This window comes from Calonectris borealis, chromosome 3, assembly GCF_964195595.1.
Source record: "Calonectris borealis chromosome 3, bCalBor7.hap1.2, whole genome shotgun sequence".
Taxonomy (NCBI): domain Eukaryota; kingdom Metazoa; phylum Chordata; class Aves; order Procellariiformes; family Procellariidae; genus Calonectris; species Calonectris borealis.
Window position 1 is genome coordinate 41,236,348 of NC_134314.1, and position 9,686 is coordinate 41,246,033.

Below are 9,686 nucleotides of genomic sequence, written 5' to 3' on the forward strand. Positions count from 1 at the left end.
ATGTTTTCTGAGTAGATTGTGAAGGTTTGGCATAGTTTCTAACAGCAGCAGTATTGGCTGAGTACCTTGCTTAGCATTTTAATCTGTGTGAGTCAAAGAAATATTTTTTCTTAATTGTATCCATGACTTCTGCATGGCTTGTACTTTCCTGGGCCACGACCAGAGCAAAGTTCTCTAGAGCTATTCCTTCCAGAATGCTTGGACAGAAAAGGATCTGCTTCAGTGGAATACCAGCAAATGATTAATATGTGATGTATTTCTTACAGGAATCCAGTCCAGTTATTTATTTATTTATTTAGCAAAACATGAACCAAAGGTCATACTTACCCTGAAAAAAAAAAAAAAACCCCACACAAAAAAGGTGTAATTCTGTTTTCATTGATCCCTTGAAAATTCAACAAGTTGTAACTTGGAATACCATCAAGGCACTGCTTAGTATTGTGTGAGCACAAGGAAATCTGATCTTGGATCTTCCTGGGGTTTAGATGGTCATGCAAGTTTTGTTTTTGACCTTGGGTAAGAAAGGTGATTTTTCACATTGATCTCAAGGAATAAGCCCTATTACCCATGAAGATACTTTGTTTGCTATGAAACAAAAAACCTCAAGTTGCAATTAAGCTCCCGTATCAGGGAAAGGGGATACTAGCATTTGGTCCTTAGAAAAGATAGTAACATTGATTGCAGGGCAAGGCATGAGTCTGTCCTCTGTCTAGCCTCTGGGGGCAGGGTCAGGCAAGAGAAACCCCAGCAGTGTTCTGGATTGTTCCCACTCCCATGCTCTTCTCTTCCTGAAACAGCACCTCTGTGCTGTACAGGTGGTTTCACAACTGGCTGCTCATTCTAGGGCAGCTTCCTGCTTGTCAGTCTGGTTATTTCCTCTCGGGGACAACACGTGTGCTGCCACCTCAGGAAGCTGAGGTTTCCCCACACGCAGCTGCAGCTCCCTCCTGCTATGCTGTAAAGGTTTGGCCTAGTTATCACAGGTGAGGCTGAATTCTTTCAGGTGCTGGCAGAGACCCTGCAGTGCCAATCAGTAATATCTTCCCTGGATCATTGTTGGCATTTGCGTGTGATCCAGCTAGATGTTAATTTCTACAGATGAACCTGTACCAGGAGAGTGCAGTTGCTCTCGAAGTTGCATCCTCTCTTGGTTGTGATAACTGTTCTGGCCTTAAGATTAGAAAATCAATGTAAAGTGTAGGAAGCCACAGAGTTAGGAGAAGTAGCAGATAGGAAAAGAGGAAGGCGTAGGGTTATCCCTCTGGGCAGTGGTGAGCCACTAGATCAGCCAGAAGGTGTAACTTCAGCTGTGCTGTTTAGTAACAGTAGTATTTGAAACTATTACGGTACGCTCCTGAATTATAGTCTGGTAAATTAATGTCTGGATTGTAACATTTTGAGGGTTTAGTCATGTTACTCTGAATTTATCTGGAGACCATCTGGACTGAACTGACAGACATTAACCTAATGTCTGCAGCTCTTGTGTTCCTTGTATAGAATAAATAAACTTGAAAATGGTTAGGCTTTCTGGAAATTGTGAAATGTCTCAGAAGTGCTGGAGTCCAAACTGAATCTGAGTCTCACAAATTGCAGGGATTGAGATCTATGAAAAGTAAGCTAGAGATTCTTGAGCAAAGTTATATTCTTTGCCCAATCTTCTTTCCCGTCTTGAAAAGCATTTATTTATGAAGGTATCCTTGCTAGGGCTTTATAGACTTCCCAAAAGTAACTTGCATATTTTAGGAGCATATAAAAGCATTTTAACAAAAATTTCTATGAACTGAAAGGAATGATCAGTGGTTGTTTTCATGTTAAGAGAGCTGGCTTCTTAGAGTGCATGAAACTGAAAACTGGAAAAAAAAAGATGAACTGATATGAAAAGTTGTAAATTTCTGCAGCTCTACAGAGACTTTTGCTTCGGGCTCAAGTGGCTTTTTTACTTCTCAAGAAAATGGTTCAGTGCTGATGACCTGAATTTCCTGACATATAGAATAGTTTGTGAGAAATCAGACTTTTGCCTTTATAGGTGCTGAGTTTCCAGCCAGAGGGAAATGATTGTTACATTTCAAAGATAAAACCCTGAGATGAGAGAAGCAATTTTGCTTTTTAGTACATCTGATAGCTCTATACTAAGACTTCCTCTTTCCTTTTGGGGGGCGGAGGGGGGGAAGGGACACTTTTCTATTTTCTACATAGTACAGTCTGAGGCAAATCATGACTAGTTTCTTTTCCTGAATCCACAGAACAGAATATTTCTCTCTGATATGTAAATAGAACTAGCAAAAGAATTGGGGAAAAGCCTGATCAGATAATAACTCATTAGAGACGAGACTGCGTAAGTGTACAAAACTGTAGAAGGAACACCAAGTGTGAAGCAGCTGGGTGGTTTTTCGTTGGGGTTTTTTTTAATGGTATGTTTTCTTATTTTCTTGGGTTTTGTTTGTTTTTTTTTTTTTTTCTTGTACCATCAACTTGCCATTAAACACACAAACAGTAAACATTTGGTTAAAACACGTACCGTGTGAATTTCCTGAAATAATGTTATATCTAGCCCTTAAAATTGTTCAAGATTAAAAACTGCGTTCATTTTTTTTTTTCATCAGAATCAGGCTTTGAAAAGTGATGGAGGAAGCATTTCTAATAAAGCCCCTGACATATGCATAGTGTATAAGCTTCATTTGGAGTGTGGCAGGTTGATTAATCTCGTTGATTGGTTAGAGGTATGTGACAATGCAAACAGTGCCTTTACCTGCTTTCAGCATTCTGATTTATCTTTTTGCTGCATGTCTGCTTTTCTTTAGTGCCCCTTTTGACAGCTTACATCATTGCATCAGTCCCTCCTGTGCAAGAACACACAGTAACTCGAATCACAAGCCCAGAGTCTTCCTCTGACTGCTGTGAATCATTTATGATGTCCAGCATTATTACTCTGTGATGAAAATCTTTTGCTTCTGCTTCTATTTTATGCTTGGCACAGATCAGATTTTACGCTTCACAAAGCTACCTTTTTTCCCCCTTTGTTTTTAAGTATTCTGTGACACTTTTTTATGGAAACAGGCAAGTGCTGCTGCTTGGCAAGTGTGGGGCTCTTGGAGAGAATGCTTGTGCTAGGGAGGAGCAAAGGTCCTTCTAGCCTGATATCCTGTCTCATACTGTGACCAAAAGCAGAGAAAGTACAACAAGCTCTAAAGCATCCTAAACTGGAATGGTTCCTCTGTATTTCGTAAGCCTACCTGGATTACATTAGCAATATAACTTTTTAGCAACCACAGCATTCTCTGGCAAGAAATTCTGTAGCTTAACTACATGCAGTGCAGAGTGCAGAGAACGCTCCTTTTACTTGTTCTGAGTATGTTTTGTTTGCTGCTGCCTTGTTTGGGTATTGGAAACAAAAGTCGACAGAAGATTCCTACCCAGCTTCTTGCTGTCCCTCAATTTTATAGATTCCTTCACAGCCAACTTAACTTACCTCCTTCATTTTTCCAGAATGTTTAAGCAGTCTCGCTTTGAGAATGTTTTTCAGTTCTGTATTTTTTCTGAGGATGGGTCAGGGACCAGAACTGTATTGGGATTTAAAATGCAGGCATACAAGTTCATAAAGTGATGTCTTTCATTCTATATTCCTGCCATGGTAACATGTAACCTTGCTTGCTCTTTTGATTGCTGCTGAACTGATGTTCTCATGGAGTTATCATTCCAAGATCTCATTCCTTCTGAGTGATAGTCATCAGCTCAGAGCTCATTATTTTATATGCAGCTCTGTCTGTCTGTGAAATGTGTTAAATCTGTGCTGCTTTTCCCTTTCTAGGCTTTCTCAACTGTGGTGATGGCAGTTGAGGGACCAAATGCAGATGCAGCTTCCTCAGACCAGGTGGATGATATTATCCAATATCCTTTCTCATTTCTTTCAAGTTTGACATTCAAATGCTTACAGGATTAATGAACCAGGATTTTTAAAATACAGCTTCACATGCACTGGTAACTAATTCCAGAAAAATAACACGACTAGTTTAAAAAGCCTTAATGTACTGAAAATATCACACTAATAGATCAGCTAAAATAGTTTGGCTGAGGGTGGTGAGGTAGGAGAGCAGCTTTTGTCCATAGGAGCTATTTGGCTCTGAAACAGAACCAACAGTCCACAAAACAAGTGGAAGCTATTCTGCTTGGTTAAATCATCTGAGTTGGTACAGCTGCTGTATAGGGGTGAGCATTACTGGGGAATAGATATTGGATAGCTGTGACCTAGGGAGCAGATAGAGAGAGAGAGAGTAGTTTATTATGAGGAAGATGGAAGCATTAGCGGAGGAAATGCTTACAGAAGTAGTGTGTCTGTAGAAGCCATGAATTCTAGCACCTTAGAGTTGAGGATTTTAGTTCCCACAAAATACCCATTCTGCTTCTCGCAGTGAGGTCTGCAAAATATTTGAAGGATGAGCATTAGAACCAAAACTCATGGCTCTAACAGTAGTGCTGCCACAGACAAGAGATGAATAGTTGTACGAAAGGAGGCTTAACTACAGGAAGAATATTTATATGCTCTAATACTACACCTAGCTTTCCTTTAGTATAAGGCCTTTTCTTTTTTTACAAGCTCCACTGATAATTAACACAAAACTAAATTCTCTATTTAACTTAAGGATATATTAGCTTTGTGTCAGGAAGGCAGCAAGAAAGCTGTAGTGAATAGCGAGTAAAGAAAAGGTGATGCTGTTTTATGAAACCTCAAAAAAAAATCTCTGTAATTATCTATCTTCCCATTTTTTTTGTCAGGGGACATGAAAGTATAAATTCTTTCTTCTGCTGAGAGACTACAGAATTAGTATCTTTGTAGGCTTTAAGCTTCCCTTAGTAGTGGGGAAAGGAACTCTTCCTTTGTTGTCACATTGTATGCATGTAGCAAAAGAAATACTGATTAGATAGATTTGTGCTTCTGTAGGCAAATCATGCTCTGCCCTTACTTCCAACAATTTTAGTGTGCAACACAACATTTTGTGTAATCTGTGCTTACCATGACTTAGAAATCTTCCCTCCTAGAGAGAACGGTGTCTCCATCAATACGTGTCATAAAAAGTGTACTCAGTTTCCTTTACTGAAATGTCCAGTGCTCGTTTTATTCGAGCTGTCTCTGAACTGGAACTCTTAGGCTTCATAAAGCCTAGCAAGCAGAAAACCGACCATGTGGCAAGGCTGACGTGGGGAGGCTGTTAATGTGCCACCGACATCTTAATAAACCTGTTCTTTCTAACGTTGTGCAATGTCTGTGTTCCTACTAAACTAGTCCTCGCTAACTTTGCATACTGAGTCAAAGTCAACGATGACTGAATGCTGCGAGATACATTCTGAGTGCCTGGGTAGACTTGAATAGCAATGGTTTTTTTTCATACTCAGCCTCCCTGTGTAATGTACTGCTCTATTAATGCTCATGTTCCAAATACTGTATTGTGCCAGTTTTAATCTTCTTTGATGTGTGATATTTAACATTATACTGATATAATTCAGGCTAGCAAGCCAAAAGGACAACACTGGCTGTGTAAGCTACAGAAGTGATGAAGCAGTATTATTAACTTGCTTATAAGCTGATAGGATTCGAGTCGTCATTATAAAATGCCTTCCAGATCCTTGAACTACAGATTTAAAAATAAATAAAACCAGTATGCTAGAAGAGACAATAAGCTTCCATGTTCAGCCTCTGCTGCACGTTCTTCAAACTCCCTGAAAACTCCTTCAGGAGGAGGAGAAAGGGACAGAATAATTTTGAAGATTATACAAATTTTTGCTCTTTGAGAAGAGCAAAAGCAAAAACTGTTTAAATTATTCTCTTTTTCTAGTGAAGTTGATTAGTACTAGCTGACTTCTGCTGTCAGGGGAACTTGTGTCAGCATAGAACATGGCACTCATGCACATTGGAGGAAGGTAGTAAAATCCCCACCTGAAGTACGCTCTGTAACTTTTCTCTTTGTTTGGATTTGTACTGTACATAAGCAAAGGAAACAGCTGTGTGAAAATAAAAGCACTGCTTATCTGACAGATCATCAGTCAAAGAACCTCCTCAGCCACTCGGCCCTGCGCAGTAAGCAAGCCCAGGGTGTACTCTCTGAGCTTCTACCAGCACAGAGCAATGCCTACACCTAAGTACAGGTTACCAATTCTGTGCTGTTGTAGGAACAGGACTGGAATGGCTCACAGCTGCTCCTGATTTGGTCAGGATAGACCAAAGAGCTGCTATTCTCTGCCTGGAGTCAGTCACAGATCAGTGCCTGATACTGTAACAAAAGCCACAAATAAATCACTGTGCCAAAAAGCTGAAAAAAAAACACAGTCATTGCTCAGGTTCTGGTCCCCAAGGGAGCTGAGGTTGTTAAAAGCCTACACCTGATTCCAGGTATCAGAGTAACATGGGTATGCCCTTACCAGCCCAATCCTTTTTCTTTGGCACTCAAAAGCTACACTGCAGATCTTACTGCATTAAGCTTCAACTTCCCTCAGACTTGTTTGAGGAGCAAATGTGTTTATGATGATGTCAGTGTCCCATGTTTTCCAACCATGGAAAAAGCCTTGGAAACCAAAGGGGAAAAGCTGTGTTTCCCTCCAGAACAGCGTGCATGTCTGCCATACATTGATAAACTGGCCCCAGGGCCAGGACACATGCATTTTGGCAGTATGGGTGGAGACTTCAGGTCAGTTTTATCACCTAGGAAAGGGCTGCACAGTTCAAGGGCTTAGACTTTGTCCCTCCCAGCCTATTTAAAAACTGAATGGCAATTACTTAAGTTTATTGTAAAAAATTGTATTCATCTCCAAAAACCTTCCAGCCTCCCTCAGCTGAGTGTGAAAGGACTACAGACTTCACTTTCCTTCCATTTGAGGCATTTTAAGTGCTGCTCTTGGTGCATGTGTTCAGCCATCACTAGAATCCAAATGCTCTCACTTAGTTGCACTGCCGCTTCAGCCTGCTCAAAACAACTGAAAATGCTAGCCTAGAGCACTAAAGATTAAATCACTTGCATAAACCAGATCTGCACTAGGAGAGGGGGAAGTCCTCTTACAAGAACCTGTAACTTACCAGGCTGTTTACCCAGGAATGTACATAAGATAGGTTAGGCTTGTTTTAAATACCCTCAGAGAGGGTAGGAGTCATGTATTTCCCAATTGCTCTAATTGCAGAGACACAGTAACGCTTCCTGCTGTACTTAAGGGAGGGCCCAGTTCAAAATGTTGCCAGGCAAATTAAGAGGCCGAGGAGGACGAGTAGTTCATTGGCCTTTATACTGCCTAAACATACAACTTGGGAAATGTAATGATGAAAACTCAGAGCAAGAATTTTTAGGATCTCAGTGGAGCTGTTGCAAAAGTTCCTCTCTTCCACCAAGACACAGAGGTAAACAAATTCCACTGTTCTTCACTCCAGAGACCAAGCTAGGACACCTATATCCTAGTGGTCTTTGTATGTCAGGCTTTCAAGCAGCAGAGAGGAAAGTGAGACATTTCAGTGGGAGGGGAATGCTGAACAGCCCTCCTCTGTCCTGAACCTCACCTATTTATCTTGCAAATACCCTTGACAAATGGAAGGGAGCAGCAAAGCAGCCAAACCTCTCGCTGATCAGCAAGAGGGCAGGGAGCCAAGTGCTCTGCGCAGCTGCCCTCTGCCTGCAGCCTCCCCTCCCCTGACCTCACCCAGTGCAGGGTAAGCCCACACCATCTAACTTCACACCTTGCAGGGTAAAATATTTGGAAACAAGGAGAAGCAAGCCTCAGCAGTGTATGGCTTTTAATCCCCAAATGTGCAGACAACATGACATTAAAACAGAAAAATTAATAGTTAATGGCTGTTCTCTTTAAGTAATAACATACATTTTTAAGTTTAAAGTCACGTTTGCTATGCTATATACGGTTTCTCAGGATCAAATCTTTAATTCAGTACTTGGCACTTCAGACTGTAAGATGTATAAAGGGGCGATACTTGGCTAAAATTAGGAAATACTGTGTAATTTCATTTTCTTCAGCAAGGTGGGTAGGAAGGTTGGACAGTTAAAAATACAAACTAAACAAAACTGGCCATAAATTTCATTTAGTTTGCCTTTCTTCAGAGGCTGGACTTCGTAGTCAGAGTCCTAGCTGCCTGGAAAGAGCTTCACATCGCTAAATTCTGAACCAACATCAGTAACAGCAGGGACACTACAGCTACAAAAAAGCACCTTGTGCTTTTCCTTATTAATGACATTCTGGTGCTAGGGGTCTAGTTACACCAGGCTTTCTGTTTGCAGATTATCTGGCTATATAGTATGAATTTTACATTTGGCTCCTCTCATGTAATTTATTTTACTACTTTTTGTTGTAAATAGTCGAAACTCACCCTCACATACCTTAGCTGAAATACGCACACAGGAGATTTCAACTGCAAATATATAATGTTTTAAAATGTTAGCTTCTACAACTGTCTGCAGAGTAATAACATGTTCTGCAGATACCCCAGGAAACCTTCTCTGTCTGCAACGTTCATTGAAAGCAAACAGGACAAAAAAAAAAAGCCAATGTTGGTATTGTGGTACTAGCTCTGAAACTGTAGCAAAGTAAAGCCTCATCTCCGAACTGATGTACAATGTATTGTATTCTTCAATAGCCACATCTTTCAACAAAACTACTGCCAAAAATCAGACCTGAATGTAAGTTAACTCTTGTTTGAATAGCTTACCATTTTTCTCTACTGTTACAGATGCTGTTCTTTGACACCTCTTTACACTGCTGCACTACTGGTTTCAAACACAAACTTGGTAATTTTTATCTTGGAGCCTAAAACAGTAGTAAAATATAAGAATAAGCCAGGTGCCTGTAAAAGCCAAACATTCATCCTCACATTTTTCATCTCAGAGAATTGCTTCCAACACAAAGGTCATGAGCACTGGTTCACAACAAGAGCATAAACTTTTAATACTTTACCAGCCTCGATTTTTTCCTTCCCACTGTGGAATCAGAGAGCTAAATCCTTCCCAATTCCCCACTTAGGAATGGAGAGAGCTCTCACAAAACACAGTTTCTAACCGGAATCTGCTAATGGTCTTGCTGTTCGAGAGTACACGGGCAGATTTCAAGCATCAGCACACAAGATTGCTTGAATCTTCTTCCTTTTCAACCTTGAAAAATGCTGAATAATCTTATGGTTACACGCTTTCACATCTAGACACAAAAATCAACACACAGTCAGGATGTACATGCTGCTTTATAAGTATACAGTAACTGAGATCTGCTTGAAAAGAATTTACACATCACTACCTTAAAAACAGGTTAACCAAGATCTTTGGTTTCACTCTCTTAAGTTGCAATTAACTGTCCTCAGCTTGCTTTGCTTTTGGATAGACTGCAGTTACATACAAATTGCAAAAATACTCTAAATGTGGCCACCGCAAAATGTAGTGCCAAGAATTGAGTAGTTATTGAATCTTACTCATTTCTACTTGACTCTAAAGCCTTTGAAAAGGCTCTCCAAAGCAGGTTTGTTTTTAAGCACCAGCCTGCTCCTCACAGCACCCCAATTTTCCTAATTTTTTTCAATAGTAATCAAGCAGCCAACCATTCCCTGCTAAAGAGTAAGTCACCTGTTAGAACAAGCCTTTCATGTGAAATTCACCACATCAGATATTGGCACTGAGATTAGGAAAAGGAGACAGTTTGAAGTCCAAGACAGA

General features: G+C 40.3%; 1 protein-coding gene across 7 annotated transcripts in view; it reads left to right on the forward strand.

Annotated features, from left to right (window-relative positions):
* ORC3 (origin recognition complex subunit 3) overlaps positions 1-5,248 on the forward strand; it is a 39,749-nt gene extending 34,501 nt beyond the window's left edge. For all 7 annotated transcript variants that reach the window (XM_075145440.1, XM_075145441.1, XM_075145447.1 and 4 more), the window contains 3 exons: positions 2,604-2,720; positions 3,809-3,888; positions 5,106-5,248. In XM_075145440.1, coding sequence (XP_075001541.1) covers positions 2,604-2,720; positions 3,809-3,888; positions 5,106-5,211 — 303 coding nt within the window. In that variant the 3' untranslated portion in view covers positions 5,212-5,248. The remainder of the gene's footprint in view (positions 1-2,603; positions 2,721-3,808; positions 3,889-5,105) is intronic.
* Positions 5,249-9,686: the final 4,438 nt, after the last annotated feature.